We start from the raw sequence: 26625 nt of genomic DNA on the forward strand, positions 1-26625 counted from the left end.
ACACACACACACACACACACACACACACACACACACACACACACACACACACACACACACACACACCCTCCTCTCCTCCTGCTCGTTTCAGCGACAAACCAGAACCAGAACCGAGCAGAGCGGCCGGATGTGTGAAGACGCTTCTTTTCTCTCCCGGCCTGGTTGCTCAACCACTAAAGAGTCCAGATCTTCTTATTCAGACAAATGAAGAGACTCCGGGCTTCAGCTGCAAATGTTTGGTGATGCAATCTCAGCGAGGCTCCCCTGGCACGTGCCTGGGCTCGTGCCTGTAATTGGCTCCGTTAGAGATGAAAGGAAAACGGAAACCTGTTCGTTTCATGAGGAGGAGATGAAGAGGAGCCAGATCTTCATCCCTGACTATCCACTGATGTCTCAGTGAATCGATAACTGCAGCAAAATCACAATAGATTTTTTTCATAGGTTTTTTGTGACTAAACTGTTTGTAAAATGGACAAAAATAATATCTAATTTGTTTATTTACATCCGTAATACAAATAAAAATGAATAAAAATATCCCAGATTTATTTATTTATGTTTTATTACGTTCTTAATATGAATGTAAAAATAAAATCAATACTACACCAGAAATTTACACTTACTTTTTTTTCTTTTATGTTTTTATTGCTTCTTTTGCCTTTATTGAAAATGCACATCTCACTTTGGAAAATCTGGGCAATAATCAAACAATCAATCAAATTTTATTTGTATAGCACATTTCAGCAGCAAGGCATTTCAAAGTGCTTTACATAATTAAAATAAAAACAGAAATAATCAGTGAGAAAGAGAGAGAGATTAAAAAAAATAAAATAAAAAAAAACAATAAAAGCATTACATCATTGAAACGTCAAAAAGAAAGAAAAAGAAATTAAAAATATTAAAGACATAAAAACATGGAAGACATCAAAACCTGCACTCTAACCCTAATTTAGCCATAAGCAACTCTAACCAGGTGGTTTTAAGTTGAGATTTAAAAGCACTCAGTGTTTCAGCTGTTTTACAGTTTTCTGGAAGTTTGTTCCAAATTTGTGGTGCATAGAAACTGAATGCTGCTTCTCCTCGTCTGGTTCTGGTTCTGGGGATGCAGAGCAGAACCAGAAGACCTGAGGGGTCCAGACGGTTGGTACAGTAATAACAGATCTTTAATGTATTGTGGTGCTAAACCGTTCAGAGATTTATAAACTAACATCAGTATTTTAAAGTCTATTCTCTGAGCTACAGGGAGCCAGAGGAGGGACTTTAAAACTGGTGTTATGTCTCTATCTTAAGGAGGTAATCAACATTTTTATTTTTTGCCTTTGTCAACCAAACAAACATCTACAAAAATATGTTGACAGAAAAACGCATAAGAATGCAGAACATGTAGAAAACACATTTTGGTTTTCTAACTGTCCAGCCTGAAGTCAGTGGACCATAATGACCAAAGAAACTCTTATAACACTGCAAACAACACAAGATGTAAATGTCACCAAAAGCCTCTTTAGTCAGTTCCACACCAGTAACCTCAGCCAGTCTGATCAGAACTCGGGTTGGTGGTTCTGGTTCTCCTGCTCATTACAGACAGTTTGATCAGTAACAATCAATGGAGATGATCCAAACAGAGAAGAACTGCTGAAGGCTTTGATCAGAAGATTCTGCTTGGATTTGGGTTTCGTTGCTGTTTTTTCCTCTTGTTGAACTTTGACCTCTGAGCTTCATGCCGTTGCTTTTTCAGATCTTTTAGCCTATTTTGTGTCTATGCAAGTTATTTCTGTAGTTAGCAGAACTCTGCAGGCTGCTGATGGTGGAAATGAACAAAAGCAAATGGCCATTTTAGTTGAATTTATTTATTTTTTCTTTACAGGTAAATAATTGTAAAACAGAACAAACAATTACTTACAGCACATCTACAGGTTGGTGATTAATTATCAGCATCCGGGTTCTGTGAAGTTTCATTGCTCTGGTTTATTTCCATGCAGTGATTCTCTGTGTTACAGCGGCTTCCTGTTTAGCTCACCATCGTGTCTCTCTGAGGCTCACTTTAATTTCCTGTACAAAGTAACACAATCAGGCCCAGCTCCGCTGCGCAGCGAGTCGGAGGTTTTCTGCTCCGACACAGAGAAGAAGAAACGTTTGAGAAACTAACTCGCTTTAAATTTACTTTGAGTTTGTCGCCATCTAGTGGTCAGATTAGAGAAAGCGCTAATAATTGGCTGGAGTCTGTTCGGGCTCAGATTGAATCTTTCTCCTCTTACTCTTTTAATTTTAATCCCCATTTAATTCACATCTTATCCGACACTTTATTCATGTTCTGAATATTAATAACTATAGTTAAAAATGTTACGCAATTTTCTCTCCACTTAAATTATCCGATAATAATTTAGCAAAAGTAAATAAACTGGAGTTTTAAATAAATATTTAATCAATTGCACTTTAATTAATTTAAAGGATCAGTGTACATTTTAACCAAAAAAATTAAAATGAATATTGTTTGTTTATTTGTTCTCTTTTTAAGTTCACTCAGATGGATGTTTATTTATTCATCCCAATAAGCTTCTTGTCTTCTTTTCTTTTCTTATTTTATTTATTTATTTTTAGGAATTTTTAGATTCAATTTCATTGTAATATATTACACTATAGAGCCGGGATCAGTTTTAGTTGAAGAAAAAAAATGGTTTGGCTAAAATGTGCGCAGCTGTGAAAAATGAGTCTAAAATTATTAAGTAAAAAAAAAAAAAAAGGCACATGAGGGTCTTTGTGTATTTTATGGGCTTCCTGCTGCTCTTTGAGCTCATTGGTAAAAGAGACGCGTGATGCAGCTGAAGCACCTCAGTTTCGCCTCCTCCCCCTGCTGTTGCTGAGGAAGAGGAGGAGCAGGAGGAAGAGGAGGAGGAGGAGGAAGAAGACGCCAGAAGAAAAGTGTTGAGAGGCGCCAGAGAGGTCGAGAAAGAAAGCGACGCTTTGTGTTCCTCTCCTGAAATACCAGCAGATGATGATGAAGATGAGCGCACATCCTCTTCATCCCTCTCAGCGGAAACATTAGGAAGGGGAGGGGGGTTCGGGGGGGCGGATCGGGTCGTTTCCTCCTCAGGACGGGGGGAGGTGGGGCTCCGCCGCCGTGCGTCCTCCTTTAAAGAGGCTCGGCGCTGTTTTTGTCCAACATGACGCTCGTCGGAAAGCAGCTCGCTGGATCCTGGATGTTACCATGAGAGCAACCGGCATGGATCTGCTGTGGAGGATCCTCACTGCGCTCAGCTTCGACTGCTTCAAAGACTCCTCTTCATCCCGGTGAGATCCCTACCCATCATCATCATCATCATCAGTAATCCACCTGATTCTTCCTTTGGATTCGGGCTGAAATGGCCGGAACCATCCAGCTGGCTGCAGCTGGTGGCGTTTGCAGCTAAAAAAAAAAGCAAAAACAAAAACCAGTTTCTGGTCGCTTCCAAAGTGCTCGCTCATATTTTTATTCCCATATATGGATATTCAGCCACTTGTTCCGTCATTTTAAGATAATCCTTTATTGCGTAACTCTGTCCACCACATGCATAGAGCTTTAAATGACCATATTTCACTGCTTAAAAATAACCATTGAATCATTTAAATGTCAGTACAGGACGTGCACAATGATTCACTTCTTAAACACTTAGAGGAAATATGGCCCCCGCTTCTCAGCTGCAGTGACAACAGGTTTCCTAAGTCAGAGGATGCTCTCATTTTCTCCAGCTCTGCATCATGGAGCCACTTTCTGCCTCTAAATTCAATCAAATCTTAAATTACGGTCTGCATCATGCAGAAATCCAGCCAGAAATATTCACATTTAGCCTTAATCCTGCACAGAAACAATGACCCAGAATGTTCAGGTGTTGTTTCTAACAGGTTGTTGCTGCAGCCCTTCATGGATGAAACGCACAGAAACATCCAGTTCCACACCTAAACGCACAGAACTGTCAACAGTCTGTTCACGGTTGTGCAATCTGCCTTTAACTCCACCCAGACTGGGCTCATTTCAGGTCTGACCAGTTAGGTTTTCTCTCCTGCAGGCTGATTCTATGATTCAACGTCCTTTTATATAAGACGACATCGACCAAAATGTTAGAGGAATTTAAATACGAGAGAAGACGCGTTCAGCTCGCTTCAAGGATTCTGTTGGTGATTAATAAAATTTACCACACACCTCATCGTCCAAATGGATTTATTCTGTTTTAAAGCAGGGAATCAGTTCTCCACCAGAAATCTTCTAATAACTCTACATTTGTATCAAGAAATTAAAAGGTATCGTAGTCGTTTCAGCAGCCCACCTTAAAGTTATGCTTCAAAAATCAATTTTTGATCAATCAGAACATCTGATATCTATTGAAAATGCAGGAACACATTTGCTCCCAGAGTTACCTTTGTGCTAACATCAAGTGAACCTGTTATTCTGGGAAACTGAGATGGAAAATCTGGTTCTGCTCAGCAGTTTCTGCCTCGTCGTCTCAAACATTAACAGATGTTTGGTATCAGTGATGAGGCGACATCAGCAGGTGAACTGCTGCAGAAAACTCCCGTCTCTGTAGATGAATGCAGCCGTTACTTAAAGGATGATATGTGACCATCTGTAAAATATTTCCTAATTTACCTCTAGTAATGTCCTTAAAGTCGTACGTCTGAGACGTCAGCGACTCATCCTGGATATTATGACCCTAAAGGACTGAAGCACAGAAACGTGAAGCTGTGTGACAACAGCTTTGGGGAATCTGTGCAAAATTTTTCCATTTAGTTACCTGAGACATTAAAATGATAAACAGATGATATGAAGCTTTGTTTTTTATATTAATCAACATTGCTGCAGAATTTTCCTACTGGCTGTTTTTATTGGATCAATTTAAAATTTGTTTTGCTGAAAAGAAACAAAAGGTTATAAAAACTCAGCAAAGTTAAAGTGAACTTAACTCTACACATTTGGTCAAATATAAACAGAAAACAAAACAATCTACAATGCAATTATTGTAAAAATTACAGAATGTCATTAAAATAAATTTAACGCATCAAGATGGCAAAACACAAGTGGTCGCATGGTAAGATTAGGAGAGCGCTCCCATTGTTGAAGACAAATTTGACGTTATGAACCACTTATTTGTTTTATTTAATAGACAATATGTGTTAAGAGCTTTGATTGGCTGGGGGATCAGAGTTTCTTCTTGATGTAGAATAATAGCGGTCCGATAACAGAGCCTGGAGGAACCCCACATAACCCAGGTTAATAATGGCTAAGGGAACAAAATAATATTTTGTCTAAAGATTTTGTGGAAAAATAGAATGAAAGAATGTTGCAACAAAGTTGGGAAAACAAAGAGGTCATCATTCAGTCAGTCAGTCAGGGTAAAGGAACAAAACAAATGTATAGATGGGTTTGGGAATCAAGCTTTTGTGAGGTTTTTATGATACTTTTATCCACTGCATAGCCATTTAATACCTTTAAAACACATAATAAAATCCTGAAAATGACCCAGAATGAGCCGGAAACCATAAGGTAAGATTTCATCTCGCTTCCAGCTGAATGACTTCCAGGCACACATTGATTTTCGTAATCTGTTGATAACTGAAAACATTTTACCTCACATTGACTCTCAGCTGGAATAAACCAGCTCTGAAAGCGTCACAAGGAGGAAATTTTAGGATCACAGCTGTAGGTTAAGTGATGGTAACTGGGTTATTCAGACCTATAACCTCAAGACTTTAAAACAAAAAATATTTTAAATAACAGTCCATAATAACCTTCAAAAAGCCGATTCTTATGTTCTGAGAAAACAGCTGAATTAAACTTTTAACTGTTGATCATTTATATCAGCAGGCCATTCGAAGTGAGATCGTTATGGGACTGAGGACACATCCCTGAGGGACTCCATGAATGAGCGTTAACCCCGTCTCTCCCGTCTCCCCCCAGGTCTCCCGCTAAGCTCAGCTCCAGCCAGGCTGGCAGCTTGGAGAGCAGCTCCCTGACCGGCTCCCTGTCGCTGGGGCCCGACCTGCCGCACTGTCAGTGCTGCATCACCTACGAGGTGCGGCTCAAGCGCCTCTCGTGCGGACACCTCTACTGCAGCCCCTGCTGCGACCAGATCGTCAACATGGCCTTTGAGGACATTGAGGGTCTGTCCGAGTACCCCTGCCCAATGTGCAAGTCCATCCGGCAGCTGGGCAGCCTGGCCCCGTCCTCCTCTGGGTACTTCTACGGGCCCTGCGGGATCCTGCAGGAGCCGTGCACCGGGAGTCGGTGGGGGTGAAAGTCTTTCCTCACATGCTGGACTTCAGATTTCCTCAGCTCTGAATGCACTGCCTCTGCCATTAAGCTCACTTCGGACTAAAGTCGGTCATTCCACATTATGTCGTCTGTCTTGCTTGTTTTTTTACGGTAACCTGCTGAATCGAATGAGAATGCTCGGCAAGTACCAGGATGCTTTTCCAGAGACGGGTGGAGAGTTCAGCACGATAAAAGTGGAAGAAGGCGTTCATTTCATCCCAAAGTGTTCAACGAAACGCCTCGCGAGTCGTTCCTGGAGACGTCACATGAGCTGAAGTGGATGTTTACTGTCAGTATTCACCTTTTTCATTTGCACATGAACTCTTAAAGCGGTTTTATCCTGCGTGTCGGTTTTTAATCCTGATTTTACTGTAAAGGCGCCATGCTACTTTAAAGTGTTCCAGATCATTTTGTACGTATTTATTTTGTTAAAAAATAAAGTTCGTGAGCCTGTGTACGACAACGTGTTTATTCGGGGAGATTCATGTTTTCATGAGCAGAAATGAGAAACGCTTTGTTCATCACAAGCAAAACATGCTGGTACAAAAAAACCCCCAAAAATAATATTTACATCTGGCAAATTTTTAACAACGTCCGTACCAAAAACTTTAAATAACAGATGAAAACAGAGCAGCAGGGGTGAAACTTTCCATGACGGGAGCGACGCGTTTCTAGGGAAGACAAACAGGTTGGCAAGCTGAGTGCTTTTGTGTTGATGAATATTTACAGTAATTAACTGAGGTACCGTCCGGCAGGAGATCAGGACTGATGGCTGTTATCCCGCTTTCAAATTAAGAAACTTTTTTTTTAATTATTGGTGGAACGTTTCCGACTTCAAATTGAAACAAACAGAAAAATTAAAATGTAAACAAAGCTTCCCTTTGCTCCCAATACTGGCCTCTTATAAGAAAAACACTAACCTGATCAGAAATTACTCCTTTCCACATGAAACATCTAGAATTGCTAATTAACACTCAGAACTATATCACCAACATCTTTCAGTATGAAATTCCATAATTTTCCAGACAATTTTACAAGATTTGCCTCCAAATACTTGTGCAATCATCTGGTTTTATCTGGATGAGCGAGGCAGCTGATTATGTAGGTGGTAATGTAGATGTATGAAGCCTAGAATGAACCAGGCTGGAACTCAAAACCAGAAAATACTTACAAAAAAAAAATAGCAGTAAAGTGATCAAGATGAATTGTGGAAAATGATAGATAAAGGACGAAATTTAAATATAAAAATTCAGACTTCAGTTTTAGAAAAACGAAAAAGTCCTGGAGGCAGATTTCTACAACATGATGCGACGAGAGAAGCTAAATCGGACTCTTCTGGCTGTGAGACGATCCGAGCTCTGCCTGCAGACACATTTAATACTGTGGAGTGAAAGTAGGTCCCGTCGCTGCAGCGGCGGAGGGATACGAGACCAAAAATAGATCTCATGTCCTAAATTCCTCATTGAAGCCAGAGGTTGAAGCACCGGGGGCTTTCAGAAACCGTCGACAGGAACAAATCTGTTTGCATATTGAGTAATCACACAGCGTAGAGGTTGACTGTACTGAACAGGTCCGGTCCGGTCCAGTCCAGCAGCCTCCCAGTTCATGTAAGCAGTGTGGGAACAGAACCGAGTCACTTTGAAGATAAACCGCCGGCTGTTCCTCGGCTTCATTTCTGGGTCTTTTTTTGCATGTCTGTTGAGTCTGATTTCATTTGAAAGAAAAAGTAGAAAACGGATGTGTGTCTGTACAGCACAGAGCAGAGTTCTCCTTCCAGGCCCGTTTGTCACACGTAACGGGACCACATGGGTCTCATACTGGTTTCACAGGCTCCTGGATCTCAGGAAGTGAGCGACGAGCCGTTGCTTTTAGGCAGCTTGGTGGCGCCGGGCGGCGGATGGTAGCGAGGGTCCGACCGCGTTTCTGCTACCGCCGAGTGTCCGAACAGGAAGGAGTGTTTGGGGCCGTCCCTGGTGGGCCTGGGTGGCGGCGCCGAGGCGGAGGGCGGGCCCCTGGAGGTGTGCTGGTTGGTGGAGGTAGGCGGGGGGGTGGATTTGGGCCGGAGCGCCGAGTAAAGGAAGGTGCTGTTGTTGGCGCTCTGGTTCAGGTTGGTGTCGGGTCGCCGGGGGTCAGGGGTCACGGTGAGAGTGTCGGGAGCAGCGCGGGGGGAGAGCTGGGCCAGCTGGTCCCGGAGCTGCTGCACCTCCTGGGCCAGACGGTCCACCGGGTGGGGCCGGTTGGCCGACACCGGGTGGGAGAAGGCCTGAGAACAGAGAGAGGGTCAGTCCGTCCCGATACCCCGAAATAAAACCAATTTATTACAGGACCTGTAATAAACTAATAGCATTTTAATCGAAAACCATACATTGATAACATTTCCAATTCAAAAACACTTTGCAGCTAAATTACAGACACCTGAGCTCAACAGCAAAGATATTTACTGTTTTTAATCTGTTTTTTAAATTATTCAACCATCAGATTGGTGCAAAGTTCAGCTTTCCTGTGAACCGCTGATCATTCATGGAACTTTATTATAAATGTGAACTGCGGATGCTGACGTCAGCATTGTGGACATCTGTCCTGCTGCTATTTTAGGCTGGAAAAGCTTCGTCGATAAGGTAGCTCCTTTTAGCACAACTTTAATACGACAGTGATCTTTCCCAGAGCCCATCAGATCATTTTCTGAAGCGACATTAACCCTCAGAGAAGCAGCTTTGTTGTTCATCGCTGCTGTTAGCAGATGTAGCTCATGTGTCAGATTTATATGTGTACCAGAAACGTGAATAATAGGGTTCCAGCATAGAACTGGATACTAATGCACATCATATTTTTGATTATTATGTGTAATTTGTTCCTCCTTTTGACATTTATGCTCTGCTTGGTGTTGGTTTGACACAAAAAAATGGAATAAAACGCACTGAGAATGGTTTGATTCTGCAAAAAACAGCAACAAAGATAATCTGCATTAAATCCAGGGTGAAAAAACTAAAATATTAGTTTAGATTAAGATCACTGAGGAGCTCTAATGGTCGTTTCTATGGACAGCAGAGATCTGAGTTTATCATTTCATCTCAGGCCAGAAACAGCTTATAGCTTTAAACAGCAGCTGCTTTAAATTCTTCGCCCTCACCACACAGGCAATATTAATTACCACAGCTCTCATATTTATGTATAGAAATGCTGCATGCATCAGTGCAGCTGGATAAAGATAACAGTGTGTAGCACCAGCAGACAGTCAGAGCAGCTTTTCACACCCACCAGGCTTTTTTCATTTCAAACCCAACGAAGACGAAGACTGATTTCACCCTGATAAAGGAAACAGTTAAGACACCTGCAGCATTAGCAGATTAGCTTCTCTAACGCCGTTAGAGAAGCTAATCATTATTAGCTTCATCATTAGCTCTCTTGCTAATTATTAGTAAGCAGTTCAGGAGCATCGTGGTTTGGTTTGCTCCAACAAGGCAAATAAAAACTTCTTTTAAATCTGGTTGGCAGTAAACAAAGAACCTTTGAAAATTTATGAAATTTATTTGATCTTATTGAGCTCAACCTCTAAAAAAAGTGAAAAGTTCCTTTTCATTTTGCATCTCTGAGATTTAAACATAAAACTGATTTTACTCAGACTGAAAACAGAACTTTACAAGTTCTAGGACAAAAATTTCTGTTCAGAAAAACAAAAACAAACAAAAAGGAAGTCATGGATTTTATGGATTCATGAAGAGATTTTCAAATCTCTTCATTTTCAAAATCACTTCCCTTGTCAAAAATCCTGTTGCATATTTTTATGTTTTTGTGATTAGAAGGAGAATCAGAGCTAAAGGTGCTAGACCCTGAGTTTAGACGTTTCCAGGCTTTACCTCCTTTTCAGTGGATTAGCCGAGTTTTCAGAGTGATGTTCATCCTGTGAATCATCCAGAACCTAAACCTAACACACACAGACCATTCGGTCCATTTCTTGTGTCACTGATGATTTGTGTTCCTCTCATAACTTCAGGAAAATCTCTAAAAGGCTCCAAAACGTTTCATAATCACTTCCTGTAACATGAAGTGGATCCCTCTGCAGTTTAATAGCTTCCCTCTGCAGCTTGTGTGCAGTAGGTGACGGCATCCGCCCACATGGGCCTGGACTATTCTTATCATCGCCATGGAAACGGCGTTAGACGCACCACGAAGCCTCCGCTCTGCTCTGGCAGTTACTGACCAGCAGGTCCGACTCATCTGCATTTATAAGAGGCGACGTCATCTGCTGGATTTCTCACAGAGTCCTGCACGTACCTGAGCGTGCAGCGCCCCCCGCAGGTAGCACTCCCTCCACAGGCTCATGCAGGGACCCATCAGGAGGGGCAGCAGCGGCTCGTACGGATCCAGGGGCCCCTTGGGCCCCGAGGCGGCGGCCGTGTTCTGGGGCAGCTCAGTCAGGGCCCACGCCTTCAGCAGCCGCTCCAGGCCAGGCACGTTCTCACAGGACAGCGCCCTCCGGTGGCTCTTTCTGTAGGCGCCCGAGCCGCCGCTGCGCCAGGGCGGCAGGTTGGCGGGGCAGGTGAAGGCGCCGCGGGAGAGCAGGAACACGGAGCCGGGGCCGGCGTCGGCCAGCTGGGGGGGCCGCGACACAAACACACAGGAAAGTTTAAAGATTTGACAGAGAAGAGCAACAGCAGCAGCAACTCTGAGCAGGACAATGTAAAAACTTTACATTTTCAACTTCAAGGTCATTGTTAAAAACGCATAAATACGTATTTATAAAAATGTACATGAGATTACAGTGATTTGTTAGGCTGATGTTAAAGCACAATAATAAACACATAATAAAAAAAACACTACGGAATGATACATAAAACAACATTAACTGCTATGTATCTTTGCAGATACTACCCATGATGCATTCTGCTTCATTCTTTTTTTCTGGTGATGTTTAATAGTTTAATCTTAGCAAATGACATTAATTTAATCAAATCGAAACAATATTTCATTCCATTCAGATTAATAATCTTCCATCAACTACATGTTACACATAAAAAAGCAGATTTTTTATTTCTCCTTTTTTAGTTTATTGTCCATCAGATTCAGATCTTTATTCGTGTTCAAATGGGCTCATAATTTTACAGTCAGTCACAATAAAAAACAACTAAATAACAGCAATTCATAATTAATCAGAGGTTATGGCACTAAATTCTCCTGCTTCAACCAGTGGAGGTTAAAAACACAAAATCATTCAGATGGTGGTAAGAAAGGTGAACAATAAATAAACCAATAAATATATCCTACTTCAAAAATATGCTGTTGTTGAAGAGTTGCTGATAAGTAGTTACTCTAAGTATGCGCTTTGATCCTGGCTGAATAAATAAAGGTTGATATAAATCCAAGGTCCATTTTAGAAACAGTTCATGTGTCTCAGTGAACATTGATGCTGTGGAGCTCAGCTGCAGCTCGGTGAAGCACAGTGGCTGTTTTACGTCCACCACTAGAGGGAGCAGTGGTCTCAAGAACAGGATGTGCTGCTGCCAGCAGCTGGGGCTGAGAATTTATCACACCGTTGAATTTGTTTGTCGAATTCAGTTAGCTTTAATCAGTTTTTAGTGTGTTTGCTAGTTTTTATTATAGTTTAGTTTTCATTAGTTGTTGTAGATTTTGTTCAAAAGGCTGTCCTTGAAGCGTGTAGCGACATAAATCACATTTCTTTCTTTGCCTGGTGTCCTAAAGAAGAGCTTTATAGATGGGAATGTTTCTCTAGAGCAGGATTTGTGTTTGCTGTGTCATGTAGTCACAGTTATAAAGTTACCTAAAAAACTAGTTTTGCTGCTTTTATTGTTATCACAACAATACCACAAAATATTGTGATAAAGCTACATGTTAGCAGCTCTTGTTCAGGTGTCGGTGCTCAGAGCCTTTACCCTGTGTGTGTCCAGGTTGGTGTTGAGGTTTCCATTCAGCAGCGGCTGGAGCGGCGGCGTCGGGGCGACGGGTTGGACGAAGCCGTCCCGCCTCTCCCGACTGTACTGCAGGGCCCAGTCCCAAACCGGAGGCAGCGGCGGGTCCGACGTGTCCGAGGAAGAGTCCGGACCCAGCATGTCCCTCCAGCCGTTAACAGGCGTGTACAACTGGCCGACGTTCTGCCAAGAGTTAAAAAAAAAGTCAAAACGTAGTTCTGGGCAGGATGGAGGAGTTTGTCCCACGTGTTCAGTACCTGGGAGCGTTTGCATCTTTCCCGCTGGCAGTTTGACAGGAAGGTGGAGAAGAGCGGCAGGTGGACGCTGTCGTGCAGGGCCAACAGGAAGTCGTCTGTCAGCTGGAAACGGGACGGGAACTGGAACCACAGGTGCCAGACGCAGTCCAGAAAGAGCAGGAAGACCGGAGACTGCAGGACAGGGAGAGAATCAGGATGCGTTCACATCAGCCCCGTTTAGTCCGCTTTAATACAAATCTGGTTCGCTTCGTTTTCTGTGAATCAAACTCTGATGTGGACCAAAACAGTGTCTTCTCTTCTTCAGAGGTTTTTGTGTCATTTCCTTCAGTAGTTCTTGGAGCAGCGCCCCCGCAGGCGAGGGGAGTGAACAGGTTTTTTAAAGGGTTTGATGTCTGAATGAGAACAGCAGGAGCTGAAAATCTAACAAACATTACAGTTTTGGTTCCCAATCAAACCCAGTGAATCGGACTAAAACGCCATAAGAGGAGAGAGAATATGGAGAGTCGAGGTGATGTTGGGATCCCCAACTTGCTTTCAGTTGTGGAGCCTCACCTCCTCCTTGTCGCTCTCTCGGTGGTAGTTGATGCGGCTGTAGAAGCGGTGGCCGGCCATCACCCACTCCTTCTGCACCAGGCCCTGGAAGCCTTGCTGGGTCCGATAGTGGGGGTCGCACATCACCTGGACCAGGCTGGACACCACGCAGCTCATGTCCCGGTCCTCCACCTCTGGTGTGAAACACAGCACAGCATAAAGGTTTAGCTTAAAGCCAGTTTCTCCAAAAAGCAGCATTAGAGGAACAAACACCAGAGGGGGAAAACAGCTGATCACAGGTCTGCAGGATGACAAACTGCGTCTGTGTCACTGGGTGTTTTTGTTCTGCCACAGCAGATGGTGAGAAATGAGCAAACATGTTTGTCTAACGAGTTCCAACATGATCTCACAAAGCCGTAATGGTCACTCTATGTCTTCATTTTCAAAGCATGTGAAGTACAAGCAGTGATCACAAGCAGTGAAGAAAAACCTCCAGAGATCCAGAAAAATGCTCCAAGGACAGATGCATGCGGACGCTGTCATCAGCAGACACCTCTGATCACTTTGGATTATAATGAAACACAAACAAAACCTTCTAAGGAAGAACTTTCAATTAAATGGCTCTGGTTGGTTTGTTGATGCGGATCCAGGTTTTAGGAAATGTTGATTTGAGGCGGCCCTCTTCTTTTGTCGTTTAATCCATTTTGAGAAAAGCATCAGTTCAGTAAAACAGCCCCGCATCATGACGTAGCCACCACCATGCTCAACAGCTAACACAGTGTTTTCAGAGCGTCGATCCATGTAAATGCTCTTCTCTCCATTCTGACCAAGCAGCTCAGTGTTTGTAAAGTCTGTGAATCTAAACTCGAACTCCAGCTAACAATTATTCTACTAATCGATTATTCTGTCGATTAATTGGATAAAATAAATTGGCACATTCTACTGATATTTCATTTAACCACTTACACTTATTTTATAAAATACAAATAAACAATTCAGTCCCTTTTAAAATAATAATAAAAAATGTTCTTGCCTAAAATGCAGTAACAGCATTCCTTTAGTGAACGCTAGCAAAGGAAGCATCTGCAGCTAAAACAATAATTTTCACATCAACACATGAAAAATTTGATTAACATTTTGATTAACAGCAGAAGGTGGTTAAATAGGAGATTTTTTATCTGAACCAGTGAAGCTTAAATTAAATTAACTCTGAGTGTCTCCTTCAGAAGCTAAACTAAGTCACATCAAATGATAAAGCCTGCAGTAAGACGCCGTGGTGTGGATTTACCTGCCAGGTGAAGCAGCGGTCGCTGCGTATCTTTTGTTTGGAGGCCTTTAACTGTGCATGTAGGTCCAGTGGAGTGTGGTTGTTCCTGCTAACGCGCTACTTCACTCCGAGCCCTAATGTGGCTTTAATGAGGAGGACTGGCGTGAATAATGAATGGACTGAATGATGTGAGCCGGGGTCCGGCGTCATGTGACTCACCCTGCAGGGCCACAGTCAGGTGACCGCTGCGCAGCAAACAGGAAACCTCTGACGCCTTCCTCAGACACGACCTGGAGACACACACACACACACGCACGCACGCACACACACAGAGACAGAAAGGTGAAGGAGCGACATTCCCCAGAGTGTTTATGTTGGAGTAAAAAGGAAATATTTGCAGCTTTGAGTGAAACGATGCTGACTGAGCAGCTGCTCTCTCCTGAGGTTCCTGGAGGATTTCTGTCTGGTTCTGCTTCTCTAAGAAGCTTCCAGAGCGAAAACCGAACCCTGGAGCCGTTCAGTAGGCAGGAAATATTCTGCCTCTGGTTCTGCTGGTCTGAACGTAAACCTCAACCAAAACAACCAAACAGACTAAATCTGTGTGTTTTTTATCTCTATAATAATAATAATAATAGAGATGCTGCCTCATATCTCTCATCCATATGTTGTCAGTAGTTATATATAATTAAATTTTATTTTCCTAAAATGCAACGGCAGCGATAAGATGCAGCAGCAGACTAAAAGAGGAGAAGAAGGAAGGAAAGAAAGAAACCTTACCAGAAGAAAGGAGAGAAGAAAGACTGAAGGAAGGGCAGATGGAAGAAGGAAATATTGACAAAAGGAAGGAAGTTTGGAAAGAAGGAAGGAAGCAATGAACAGATGAAAGGAGAACTGGAAAGAAACAGAACATTTTGATCAATGAAAAGGAGGAAAAAAGGGAGAAGGAAGAAAAGAGGGAAGACAGGATGAAAGGATGAAAAGGAAGGAAGCTTGAAGGTCTGATACTGAATCTAAAAGTTTGATTTTCCTTCCAGGAGAAAAATATCCGAATCTCTTCACAGTGTAGCAGGCGAGCCGAATGTCTGGAAGATTAACTGCCGTCATGCTGCATGCCTGGTGCATTATGGGAGCTGTAGTTTTTTTTTTTACATAATGACACCCAAACGAGCAAAAAGCTTCTGAAAGCTGAAAGAATCTGCAGACTGTGAGGTTTTACCTGATGTAGTCCAGCCAGTGCGTTCCCTCCAGCGTGGATAACCATTTATCATCAGGCACCGACACAGACGAGGAGATATCTGAAACCCAAACATGACCTCAGAACCCAGAAACTACACACACACACACACACACGAAAACATTCAGATCTGATCCCACTTCATCAACAGTTATACGAGGAATAAAACCCACATAAAGCTGAGCCAATCAGAGCATCTAGTTTCATTATGTACGACTAAATCCTCCCGGTAACCGACTGAAATCATGTGTGGGTGTTTTTTTTTTTCCCACAGCAGAGAGCTGTGTGCTGTGAAACAAGACAAAACACAGAGCTGATAAATGTGTGAGCTGCGATAAAGAGCGACCTTCACACACCGTTTCTGTGAGAGTACGGATGGCAGTTGAGAATGTGAAGCTGAGGAGGAACACACTGCTGGGCTCTTTGTTACTCTGTCAACTTGTGAACTCAAATCTAACAGCTGTACGAAGGGTTGAAGGTCACACAGACCATTTTGCACTTTTGCTCTTTTTGTACCAGATAAATTCAGTCATCTTTCTGCCTTAAACCATTTTGTCCTTTCATACTGTTCTTGGGTGCGTTTCATACATACTTTAACAACAATTGTCTTCCTAATCTGCTGCAGGAAGACAAGATTACTGTATATGACTCCAATAAATCATATCTGCCAAAGAAGGAAAAGGGAAAGGTCTATTTGACTTTATTTTTCTGCTATCTGAATGAACTTTTTGGGATAACGCAATTTGCATAACTGGAAATTTGTTTCAGAAATGCAAATTAAAGCGATATTCAAACGTTTTTTTCTTAATAAAGTTACTTCCAATAACGTCATTAGCAATGTACCGCTAACCTTAAAGAGCTAACCATAGACAGTGTCACTAACACTGAACATGCTAATAAGCAGAAGCTAATGCTAACACAGAACTAGCTTCCAATATGTTGTTACTCACCATGTATGAACATCAACATGTGGTAGAACATAGTTTATCGCCCCCAACAAGCTAATGACTCCCACCTGTTCGGTTTGAATCACATAAGTGAACTTGTGTAGTTTGTGTAGAATTTCTTTTACTCTTTTACATTAAAATAAAAAAATTTAAAAAAACGTACATTTATGTTGTAAATATAACTCAGGAACCTTCTAGTTTTATCAGTTTTATTGAAATCGTCCTGAAATGTAAGAGCTTTGGAAAATCGGTTAACTTCCATCACACAGATTTATGGATTTGGTTTTCTGCGCCATCTGCACACATGTGGGTTCAGGTGTAACATGTATTTAATACTTTATGGGGACAATTTTCCTGACGCATATTACGTTGTGGGGACAAATGGTGTTTTTGGCTCATGGGTCAGGTTTAGGACTAAGGTGTGAATTGAGTTTTGGTGCAGTAGAAATGAATGGAGGTCAATAGAAAGCCAAGTGTGTGTGGATGTGAGTGTGTGTGTCTGAGCCCACCTCCCAGACAAAGGGCCCGCAGGCGGCTGTGAGCCAGCTGGATGTCGGCGGGTGACGGCAGCTCGTCGCCCAGCTCCACCACCACACACAGAGACGACTGACAACCAAACAGAACCATCTCCAGGTTCCTGCAGAGCACAACGCCACACTGGGTTACTTTACAAGCAGCTCACCTTTGGTGTGTTACAAGAGAAATAAAGAAAGTACACCCTCTGTAAATTCTGAGATTTTAGACATAATGAACATAAATGTTAAAATTAGTGACAGGACAGAAGAAAAAGATTAAGTATTGAAGGAGAAAACTTCTTTTTATAAAACTTAAGTTCCCTCAAATCTGAGGTCAGCTGACAATGATGCCAAACATGGCAGAATCCTTGAGAAAAAAATAATCAATGACCTAAACTTGACCGAAAAGCTGGACAGAAACTAATATCTGGGAACGTTGCTGACCTGAAGCAAAGTCAGATTGAACATCAGGGTCAAAATACCAGCAAAATGACGAGAAAAGCTCAACAACCTCACACAGAAGGAGGCCAATCAGAGCCATCGTGGGTTAAAGTGGTTCTGCAATCATGAGGTGGACTCAGTTTTTCCTCACCTGGCTTATAAGTAATGATTTTTTTAAAATTCTGTGTAATTTCTTCTTCTGTGGTGTCTCCAGTCACAGCAGGAAGTTGTTCATAAATAGGGACATAAGAAGAGAGCGTCTAAACTAGATTCTGCTGCTGTGACTCTAAGCAGCTTTTAATCTACGGCTTTAATAAGTAGCTTGTGGCTTTCAGCTGTTCCAATGTGTTTCCTGTTCAGATAAAATTTATCTGAGCTTCTTCTAAACACGGGGACAGAAATAAACTCCAGCTGCAGAGTAAAAACACGACAGTCAGCAGTAAACCTGACAGAAAGGAAGATAGAGATCAGCTAAAAGACTTTAAAAAACTAAATTAAAGAAGCTGTAATCTGTGGTGAGGTGATTTTCCATTTCACTCATGTTTGACAGCATCATCAGTAGATAAAGCAACGTCTACCATTTTAAATATTGTTGTGTAATAATCAGTTATATGTTATAAAATGCTGATAGCTTGTAGCAAAAGGAATGTGGTTGTTACAGACAGTTTAAATCAGAGATTTATTTGATCTGATTGCTTATTTAGCTGAAATAAAAGCTTGTGCTTCAATTTAAATGGTTGCTCAGAACATAAACACTCATCTTCACTGAATGAATAGTTTCCTGGAGGCTAAACAGCCTTTTTTTTAGACTTTTAATACACATAAAAAACAGGTGATCCAGCTTAAAAAGAACTGTGTTCGTTTGTTTCAACTAATCAAATTAAGTTTATCCAAGTAAATATACTAAGTTTATTAAGTTGTCATGTTAAACAAGCGTAAATAAAGTAAGTTGGACAACCTTAATTCGATTGCCTGTAATTTTTAAGTTGGAGCTCCATTCTATTTTTCAGAGTAGATATTTAAAGCAAAACCTCCCAAACCAAGACAAGAGGCGAACAAACCTAAACGTTACCCAACCTACAGCCAAGCCAGAGTTTATTGTGATCAAACAGTCCTGATTAAACAGATGGCGCTGCGTTCCCAGACCTGATGTCGTCTTTCTCGTGGTAGATGTTGTTCTGGAAGCTGGACATGCGCAGCAGGTCGCTGCCTCTGGGATGCCTCCAGCACCAGCGCTGCAACAAACCAAAACCAGAGCGTCACCCTGCCTCGTAACACTTTCCACAAAAACAATTAATTCATCCTGAAAGAATGTTAACGAGAAGCTGGAACGTCAGCAAACCACTTCAACACATCACAACGTTAAAAACACAACATGTTCAGAAGCGGCGTTGTGAATCAAAGGGTGTTTGTGAAGCCTACAGGTATCCGGCCTTCATTGAAGTGGGCGAAACTCTTCTTCAGCTCTGTGTCCAAAACCTTCTGAGGAACGACGATGAACTTCGACAGGCTGTCAGGAAGCAGAGAGAACGGCTTCGGTTGATTCATGTTAAAAACACATCAGCAGAGCCTGAGGCGCCGTCCGTCTGTCTGTCTCTGCTTCGTTTTCCCTGTGTTCAGCTCGTTTGTACAACCTGAGGTTTTACCTGTTCGACATTTCGAAGCGGTCGTTGACGGAGCTGACCCTCCAGCTCGTGGCGCCGCAGCGTTCCAGCTCCTGCTCCCAGTCCGAGGCGGATTCAAACCAGTTCATGTGGGAGTCTCGGCGGCGGTTGCTTAGGAACTGCTTCATTTCTGGAGGAGGAAAAGCGATGCAAACACAAGGTTTGGATTTTTTTTATTCAAATATTATCTGTGACACTTTGAAGAGGAGAGCAGATATAGTATTTAAATTAGATTACATCACCATTTTCTGTTTCTCAGTTTTATACAGTTGTGATAAGAAAGTACACAACTTTACATGTCTGGAGTTTCTGTGTAAAATTTGGCTTATTTCATAATAAAAAGGGATTTTAGGAGTTTGCTGAGTGAGTTGACACAATAAGAAACGCAACAGCAATGACTTTGCAGCAATGAGCTCAAAATGTGCCCCGCCCCCGGCAACATTTTGATAAACGCCAGAGAGGGCGGAGCCAAGAGACGCTCAGGGGCGTGGCTAAGCGCAGGGATCGTTACTGAACGATCTGTTCCAGCGCTCAAGAAATACTTCTGAATTATTCTTAAAACGTTCATCAAAGTGTAAAATATTTATTTACACTAATTAAAATATTACTTGAAATACGTGGGCCTTTTTTCATAATTTAAATTCAAAGTTTATAATTCAGTGCTAATGCATCAATGATCGTCACAGTCGCTGTACCAGCTCCTGACTCGCCACCGGGGGGCATATCTGAGTGAGTTAGTTTTATACCAGAATCCAGAGCTCAGTAGCTCAGACATCAACCAAGCGGCTCCGTTTGAAACCAATAAAAAATTTAACTGCAGTAGCCACTGATCAACCCGCAGAGGGCAGCACTGAAACGGTTTTATGTTAAATACTGAAGAATTTAACAAATTTACACGAAAATGTCAAAAATTGGGCAGAAACATAAAAATCTCCCCCATGGTTCAACTTGGATAATTTCTCCAAAGGAAAAAAAAGAAGTTGATTTGGGGCTTAGTTCTGCTTTAAAGGAGGAACAATTTAAAGAATCTCTACTGAGAAAAATATTATTTACAAAAGATTTTTAATCTTCCTAGAAGAAAGCATTCCAACATACAAAACAAACAAAAAAAACACACACACACGCACACACACACACACACACACACACACACACANCACACACACACACACACACACACACACACACACACACACACACACACACACAAGCTTCTTAGGGATGTAGAATAAGTAAAACTGGGCCGATATTAATATTTTAAGTTTGCCGGTGATTTAAATTCACAAACCTGCATCTGAATGAACAATAAAACTTCAGGAAAAACATCTTTTGGACACATTAGACTGAAGTTTGGCCGTGATGCACAGCACCGTGTTTGGAGGAACCCAAACAGCACATCGGCACGGTGGAGGCTGGCTGATGATTTGGGCTTGTGCCGAGTCATTGACAGGACATCAGATCCTCCTGATACAAAAGTGTTGCAATGAAATGTGCCACAAACTATTTGGGTTATCCAGTAAAATGTGGAGGAAACAAACTGTTCAAATATTACTTTCTCAATGTCAGACCACCATTTAATGTTTCTTGAATATTGTATCAGACTTGGAATGGACACAGTTGACCCCTTAGGGCAGAGTTGAACTCCAGGTCATTTAACTACTTGCTGCTGAAGGGGGCTTGCATTATTAATCCAAGAGCTGACAGTCAGCCAGAGCGGCCAGAGTAGCGTAGCTTTAGCATACCCTGATATACAGCACAGAGGGAGGGGCTCATGTTTCCATATGCGGCTGCACTCAGCAGCGTGTTTAAAAATGTCTTTAACTGCAACAAACTTCTGAGGTCTATATTAAAATAACCCCTGCTCTTTGATAGCATGATTATATATTTAGTTATGTTGGTTTAATCTTCAAATCGATGTCAGTTTCAACAGATCTCCTCCACATGGTTACGGTTTCAAAGCCAATGTTTTCATTGTCCCGCCTCCTAAGAGAACGTTTCCAATATCTGCAACTTGAGACGATGTGAGCTTTGTGTGTTATTATGGTCTGCACAGATTTTCTGATGTTTCCAATTTTACATTCTCCACAAGTTGGAGAGTTGCAGCATCGCATCCAGGCGGTGCTGCAGATGGTGGGAATGACACGCAGACGGATGACGAACCGCGATCACAGATTTTTGTACATTCTGTCTTTAGACCCAAAGTGAGAAAACTATAAAATGCTTCAAAGAGACCGAATGAGACGTTGAAACGGAATAAAAACATGATTTATTATTTTGTTAGTTTGTTAACTGAATTTCAATATCCATGATTACAGATTTAAGCTCAAATGTGGATGAAAGGGAAAAACCATAAAAGATAAAGGAGAAACATGAACTCGAAAATCAGCACCTTCACACTCAACCAGGAAGTAAAAGTCATCTGTAGTCACATGACAGAGCTATTTAGACAGCTGTCATGATGTGTAGCCATGGCAACAAAATGGTCAAAAATAAAAGCTCAGATTTTTTTTTTATACCAAATTTGATTTCAGGTGATTTTTATCCTTCACTTTTTGTTCTTAAACAATTATAATGACTGGAAATATGTTTTTTAAAAACTGCTTTTTATTTGAATCATTTGTTCTGTGAGATGACTTGGATTCAAAGTCAAAGTAAAAAGAAGATGTAAAACACAATTGTCAAACAAGATGGTAGTTGTTGGCTGGGCTAGCATCGCTATGGAAACCCCAAGGTGTGCAATGGTGAAAATTTAAATGTTGTAAAAATGTAATCAACAGAAACAGAAACAGAAAATATTCCTGCCTACAGCATCACCATTCATGATGACTCTTTAAGCATACATGCATGATATGAGTTAGAAATAGACAAAAAATTAGATCTATTCAAAGCTCCAGCCTCAACATTAAACGTTTTAGACATCGATGCCATGATAATTTGTGTAATTTCTGCCAAGAAGCATGATCAAATATGAAAGCAGCTACACCAAAATGGCTACAAAAAGAATGCAAAAGGGATATTTAAGCACATATTAGGGGGGGCTGCATGAATACTTTTGAAACTAATGGTATAACTTTAACTGTGAACTTTAACTCTGTGTGGATTAAAGAAAGAAAACCCAATTAAATTCCCACTTGTGGACCCAGACGTTTCTTGTTTTTCTCTGTAGTTGTGCAACTATTTCACCCCAGAAGAATGATGGCTCAAATGAATCATTAAAAAGACCAAATGAATATAACATCAATACATTCATCCTTGAGCTGTAAATGGACAGGACTGGCTCCAGGAAGGACCTGGAGCGGTTGCGGGCAGTAAACCACTCACCTACACTCCCCAGGGCAGCGTTCTGGAAGGCTAAAACGGAGCCGGGTTTGAGAGGCTGGTAGGTCTTGGCGATGGTGTAAGTTATCTGAGGAGGGGAACCAAGAGAGCCGGTCAGGAGGACAAAAGGTCGTCAGGAAGACCTGAGGCAAATCAGAGGGGCTACGACACTGATGAGCTGCTTCATGCTGCGGCTCTGATATGGCTGATGTACAGAGTGGTAAGAAACCTGCGCTTTCAATCTGGTGCACAAACACACACAGGAAGAGGCTGGGCTATGAAACTGTTCTAGAAAACACCGAAAGTATTGATTTATCAGTGCTGAATAGTAAAAAAGGAAAAGATTAGGAATGCATCAATCCACTTTTTACACTTCCGATACCAATATCTGAGGTTTAGTATCGGCCGATACAGAAAAGCAATTCACTTTAAATGTTTCTAAAACTGAAACTGACAAAAACAACAGGTTCACTACCTCGGTCAAATATGCAATAAATAAAATGCAGCAAACTTTCTTTAAAATGGTCCAGGAAGTATAATTAGGAATTTTAAATACAATGCAAAAATAAATAAAGTATGACATCACTCAGAGCAGAAAGCATAGAGTTAGACTGCATAGATCTGCCTTTATGGATTGGGCACGTTGTCACTGATACCCGATCTAGATTTTTTTTCGATATCCGGACCAATACAGATATTAAATTTGAGCTAACAGCTGATGTAAACATCAACTCTTTGATTCTGATGAGACTCTGGACCTGCAGAATGTGCGTCATGTCCCAGTGTGTGTATTACTGCTGTCATAAACCAATGAGATCAGGACACACCTCTATGACCTGCGCATCGGGGGTCAGGCGGTCAAACAGGAAGCACATGACTCTCATGTCCCGACAGTAGAGCACCAGCTCCTCTGGAGTGAACTTCAGGGACGAGTTCGGAGTCACCAGCTTGGTTCTGTTTGGTCCGACTGAAACGCAAAGCAGGACAACAAAACTGTTAAACGTTAAATTAAGTAAAGCAGAGATAAGCTAAAAGAGATTCATCACCATACCTATTATAAAACACAACCAGCGCTGCAGCATGGCAGCAGATGCTAAAAGCAGGTGACAGTGAGCGGAACCACAGAGTGGGTTTGAGGTGTTACTCACCAGCCACCACTTTCTCTATAGACGCCAGAGCTATGTCATGATCTCCCAGGAGGATCGGATCTGCGTTGTCCTGCATCAGAAATCACACAGGAAGCCAGATTTAGATGGTTGGTGCATCTTAACGGGTTGCTAAGATATTTACTCTCAATATGTTGGCTTTTAGATTGTTTTAAAAAAAAGGAAAAGTCAACCATCCCTCCGGGTTTAAAGACGTCACGATTGGACGACTTGGCACTTAGCACCAATAATTAATTGTTATAGCGTTATTGATATAGTGGTGGACTCAGACCCGAGCCTTCAGAGACACACAAATACAGTTATAAAGTCAGTCTTCCATCACCTGAAGAACATTTCCAGGATTAAAGGACCGGCGTCTCAGTAAATCTCATCCATGTGTTTAACTGTAGTTACATTGATTACTGCAACAGCGTCTTCACAGGTCTGCCTGAAAAAGATCAATCCTCCAGCTGCAGATGATCCAGAACGCTGCTGCTGCTGCTGTTCTCACTAAAACCAGGGAGATGGAGAACATCACCCAGTTCTAAAGTCCTTACAACTACTCACTGGAGCTCAAAGAATAGACTTTAAAATACTTCTGCTAGTTTATAAATCACTGAAATACATTAAAGATCAACTGTTGCATCAACCTTCCAGACCACTCAGGTCTTCTGGTTTTGTTCTGCTCTGCAGCTCCAGAACCAGAACCAAAGACATTTTTTAAGTCATATTCTGTATTTTTATAACAATTGATGTTTCTTTATTGTTCTTTAAAATGGCTCTGTGTGCCTGGAATGAACACAATACTATCCCTTTAACAGGCACGCTGAGGTTTTGAGTTGTTAGCATTTATCTGACCCTGGGATCAATCTGCTGGGACGTCAACTCCAGATTGATGGGTAGCAACAGCTGCTTATCTAAGGCCATTACTGAGGACAAATAGCTTTTAATCTTGTACGAACGAAGTAATAAAGGATTGGTCGACTTTGATAGAGTATTCCACCATTTTTCAAAGAAAAAACTAAATACGCACAAGTCTTCTTTATGTCGGGGATCATTTTTTTCATAACTTCCTGAATATATCCACGCTGAAAACTGGTGGCTCTTTTTTCTTACCACAACTCCATTTTTAATCATCAGTTAGGTGAAGACTCACATCAGCTTTGGGACTGTCCTGGGGAACAAACGCCACTCTGAAGTGGGTGCAGAAGAGGGTACCAGAGAGCCATCCTCTTCCTTCCCTGGCAGTCAGCTTCTTCCTCACCATGACCGTCCTCTGGAGGACACATTCACCTGGGAGACACACAGACCATCTGCTGAAATTCAACAAACTTTCCAACAACACGTCGGCTTCAGAGAGGGGCAACAACAGGAACTGAAAGGAGTAAGCAGCTGGGAGTGGGTGGAACAACATCCTCCCATCTAAAGGTATGTCCTCGCATTGTTCCAGATCGTCACTCCGATGAGCGCAGCGCGCTGTACACACACTATCAGCTGTCTTCCACACATCACACCAAGTTACTATAGTGAGATCGACAAATGTGAGTCAACAATCTCACTTAGAAACAAACATGGAGGGTTTGTAAACCTGTGACGTTTGTAAAAGAGGAAGGCGTAGCTGAAATTCCAGAACTCATAAACACAGATGTGTGTAAACATGATCGTAAAAGAAAGAAAAAGAAAGCTGTTTAGTTTAGTGAGGCAGCACATTTCCAAGCCTCCCCCAGGAATATTAAATCCCTGCCAGGAAGACTCAGAGCTTCCATGGCAACAGAGACCAGGACTGGGAGAAAACTGTCAAGAAAACGCTTCTGTTTCACTGAAAGGATCAGCAGAGGAGAGGCTGCTGTCACAATAAGTCTCCTGAGGAGGAACTAAATTCCTTTGGTGCCGATGTGAAAAGGAACTGGGACAGCCTTTCAGTCTTGGGCTCGGCCCAGTCTTTCTTTCAGGAGGAAACCAACACATAAACAGGAAACTGCCATTTTTACAGATATTACACTTCCTTCTGCTGCTGAAAATCACTTTTTAGCCTCCATCATTTTTCTGATTGCAGAAGAGAAGTTTACATCAAGCAGCATAAACAGTTATTAAGCTTTAAAAAGGATCCAGCAGCAGAGATTGCAGCGTCTGAGCACAGAGGGTTTGCAGTGTGGCTCTTTTTAAAGTCTCCTCAGGGAGCGGCGGAGCTGGAAACACTCCTCCAAGCAAACACAGGGAACACGGCGTCTCAAGTTAAGATTAGACTACAAACTTTGATTCATTCCAGCGTGACTCAGCAGGACAGGTGAAGGTGTTTATGTCGCCCTTTAATCCAATAAATGCTTTTTTACGGCCTTCCTGTAGCGCTCCAATTGCATAACAAGCCCTTGCTGTTCCAACACTGAGCTGTTCCACATTTACTCACCAATTAAAACAACAAAATCTCACAACACTCTGCTTTCCATAAATATCTTTTATTATTGGGAAAGTTACTATTAAACTTCTGTTCATAACCTCCTTCATGGACAGAATTGATGGATTTTGTCCAAAGTGTTGAGGTAATCCATTCTGGTGGCGTCTGGATTTGGTCTCTGCTTTCTGCAGATGATGTGGTTCTGCTGGTAATCAATAACAATTTATTACTTTTTGTTTTTAAGTAACTGTATTATTGTGGCTTGTAGTCCCACAAAAACAAATGCTGCTACTGATAGATTCCCGTTTGTAATCTTCTTTAGGACACCAGTCACATAAAAAGTGATATTTGTATCTTTAAGCTGAAAATCTGTATCTGCACTTAATCATATTATCAAATTTATTGCCATTTAATGATGCTTTCATTGAACATCCATCCATTTTCTTGCACCCTTGTCCCTCAGTGGGGTCAGGAGGGTTGCTGGTGCCTCTCCAGCTAACGTTCTGGGAGAGAGGTGGGGTCACCCTGGACAGGTCGCCAGTCTGTCACAGGGCAACACAGAGACACACAGGACACACAACCATGAACACACACACTCACACCTAGGGACAATTTAGAGAGGCCAATTAACCTGACAGTCATGTTTTTGGACTGTGGGAGGAAACCGGAGTACCCGGAGAAAACCCACCATGCACAGGGAGAAC

General features: G+C 41.9%; 1 protein-coding gene across 1 annotated transcript in view; it reads right to left on the reverse strand.

Moving 5' to 3' along the window:
• Positions 1-6735: 6735 nt before the first annotated feature.
• mtmr11 (myotubularin related protein 11) overlaps positions 6736-26625 on the reverse strand; it is a 34454-nt gene continuing 14564 nt past the window's right edge. The window contains exons 3-17 of the mRNA XM_008430744.2: positions 24683-24819; positions 23530-23599; positions 23209-23348; positions 22385-22469; positions 19046-19193; positions 18822-18909; positions 18546-18634; positions 16953-17080; positions 15479-15557; positions 14482-14552; positions 13017-13189; positions 12465-12635; positions 12172-12390; positions 10556-10873; positions 6736-8543 (exon numbers count right to left, since the gene is read on the reverse strand). Coding sequence (XP_008428966.1) covers positions 8121-8543; positions 10556-10873; positions 12172-12390; positions 12465-12635; positions 13017-13189; positions 14482-14552; positions 15479-15557; positions 16953-17080; positions 18546-18634; positions 18822-18909; positions 19046-19193; positions 22385-22469; positions 23209-23348; positions 23530-23599; positions 24683-24819 — 2339 coding nt within the window. The 3' untranslated portion in view covers positions 6736-8120. The remainder of the gene's footprint in view (positions 8544-10555; positions 10874-12171; positions 12391-12464; positions 12636-13016; positions 13190-14481; positions 14553-15478; positions 15558-16952; positions 17081-18545; positions 18635-18821; positions 18910-19045; positions 19194-22384; positions 22470-23208; positions 23349-23529; positions 23600-24682; positions 24820-26625) is intronic.

The sequence above is a fragment of the Poecilia reticulata genome, linkage group LG16 (genome assembly GCF_000633615.1).
Source record: "Poecilia reticulata strain Guanapo linkage group LG16, Guppy_female_1.0+MT, whole genome shotgun sequence".
NCBI lineage: Eukaryota > Metazoa > Chordata > Actinopteri > Cyprinodontiformes > Poeciliidae > Poecilia > Poecilia reticulata.